Source organism: Manacus vitellinus, unplaced genomic scaffold (assembly GCF_001715985.3).
Source record: "Manacus vitellinus isolate BGI_N305 unplaced genomic scaffold, ASM171598v3 scaffold_1193_pilon, whole genome shotgun sequence".
Classification (NCBI taxonomy): Eukaryota; Metazoa; Chordata; class Aves; order Passeriformes; family Pipridae; genus Manacus; species Manacus vitellinus.
Genome location: NW_021938889.1, coordinates 1 through 2,360, shown reverse-complemented (window position 1 = coordinate 2,360; position 2,360 = coordinate 1). Strand labels below are relative to the sequence as shown.

The 2,360-nt window shown below is 41.6% G+C and overlaps 1 protein-coding gene across 1 annotated transcript; it reads right to left on the bottom strand.

Moving 5' to 3' along the window:
- Positions 1-28: 28 nt before the first annotated feature.
- LOC115308101 (myosin heavy chain, skeletal muscle-like) lies at positions 29-2,353 on the bottom strand (the record flags this gene model as incomplete). The annotated part of the gene is made up of 2 exons (XM_029965742.1): positions 2,219-2,353; positions 29-278 (listed from the first exon to the last, which is right to left on the bottom strand). Coding segments are annotated over exons 1-2 (385 nt in total), but the record flags the coding sequence as incomplete, so codon positions are not given.
- Positions 2,354-2,360: the final 7 nt, after the last annotated feature.

Genomic DNA, 2,360 nt, shown 5'->3' with positions numbered 1-2,360 from the left:
TTTCTGGAGTGTGGGTGAGATTTTCTGCCTCGTACCTTGTTTTCAGTGGCGTGCTTTTCCTTCTCCACCTTGGCCAGTGTTAGCTCAAGGTCATCGATATCTTTCTTCAGCTCTGAACATTCATCCTCCAGTTTTCTCTTCTTGGCTGTCAGCTCAGCATTGATTTCCTCCTCATCTTCAGCCCTTTCAGTCACTTCCTTAATTTTGGCTTCCAGCTGGATTTTGGTTTTGATGAGTTGGTCACACCTTTCCTCAGCATCAGCCAGGCTATCTGCTTCCTGGTGGGGAGACACAGATTGTATATGTTTATCATGTTTTGAAGTTCCTCTTCTATATCTTTTATCTTACTAAATTGACAGATAGAAAAGCCATGTCTGAAATTGCCTTTCCAATCAAATAGCTTAATGTTTTCAGGTTTTCTGTCTGGGAAATGGATCTGCAAATTCTCTCTTTGGAAGCCTTCGATTTTTTTTATTTTTTTTCTTTCAAAATTATTTGTCATGATTTACAATTGTGAGAATATCTCATGCACTTCAAGGCATCACAAAAGTGATCGTCTCTGTCACTAATTTTCCAATGAAATGGAGTTGCAAGCTTTTTGCTTCATACATACCAATCAGTGACTTTCCTTTCTTGAAGGTGTTTTTAATTTTTTTTATATGCTCCTGCAGGGTACATGGGTTATTGTTAATAATAAATCTACCACCTATTGCATATGTAAAAAATCCAGCTTGCAGGTGCAAATCATTGCAGTACTCAGAAATTAAATATTTTGCTCGATTACTCATTCACTTTGTTATTCTGCATTGTACTAAATTATGTCTGAATAATACAGAGTTATGAATTGCCTACTCAGAGATGATGGGTTAATATTATTATAAATACATATGTTCTCCAAATTTTATATACAGGTTTTACATGAAAGGGTTATGGATTAAAGCATGATGGATAGGACTCAGACAGCCGAGAAAGGTTCAATGTCAGCCTGCAGCAGGGTATATCTACCTGTTTCTTTTCATTTTCCAAGGGAAACACAGTCCAATACCTTGAACAGCACAAGCCTGGGACGTGAGACTATAGTTCCAAAGCAGGAGCTCTGGCTTAATTCCTTTTTAGACTGAGGAGAAATTTCAAGCCATATTTCCCATATCCTGGGTGAGCAATTATCCATTTGTTATTAAGTGGCTGAATTTACAACCACCAATTTGAATTCTAGGACTTACTGTCCAAAGTCCATTTGCCCTGGTGAGATAGAGCTACTGCCTGCAGAACTCACCTGCTCAAATGGAGCTGGGGGGTTCAGGTACAATCTTGTCCTGAGTATTTAATCTTGGCTATTTATAGATGGTGTCTATCCCAGAAAGCAGGAACCCTACTCCCACTTGTAGCTCCTTGTTTCTTCTACTAGCTGAGTTCACCATGCTATTGTAAGACACTAGTTTTTCCAGCTTTATGTTCAATATGATCCATAATTTAACAAATAACTAACATCTGTTCATTAAAACAGTTAGGACAAACCTTTCACTCCCTTCTTTTCTGCCGCCCATCTATACTCAATCCCAGGGAAATACCCAGGAACATCCCTTTGTCCTGACCACCCTTTCAGGATGTAATAAATATATCCAAAACATACTGAACCTGGGCAGTAGCTGCAGGTGAGCCAAAACCAAAACCAAACTGTTCCAGCTCCTGCACCCACCCAGGGCTCAGGTGCCTCCCAAGGCCCCAGCCCGGTCGAGACTCTCCAGCCCCCCACTTGCCACTGGCAGCTGCAAGAGAGAAGACCTGAAGAGGAGATACAAGGACTCCCTGAAACAACATCTCAACCTTGGCCATATTGATCAACAGAACTGATCTACTCTGGCCTCCAGTCGGGAGGTCTGGAGAAACACCATCTATAACGCTGCTGCTTCCTTTGAGAATGTATGCAGGATCACTCTTGAGGAGAAAAGACAATGTAGGAAGAACTGTTTCTTGCAGAATTTACCACCTAAGGAGTCCTTCTGCTGTGCCTTTTGCAACAGGACCTGTCTATCTTGTATTGACCTTTTTAGCCACCAGCGCGCTTGTAACAAATGTGGGTAGAGCCCTTCCCAAATCTTCATTCGCGAAGCCTAGCCATGATGATGATGAACATCTGTTCATAAAAGACCTGTCTGACCACCTATGTGTGAAAGATAAGCCTTTTTTCGAGTGGAAAATAAATGGTGATACTCACAGCCTGCACTTGGAGCTGCAGGTCATTTTTCTCCTTCAGTAAAGAAACCATTTTCTCCTCCAGCTCCTTCCGCTTTGCCTCAGACTTTGCAAGCTCTTCCTTGGTTTTCTCAAACTCTCCCTTCATGTTGGCCATCTCCTTC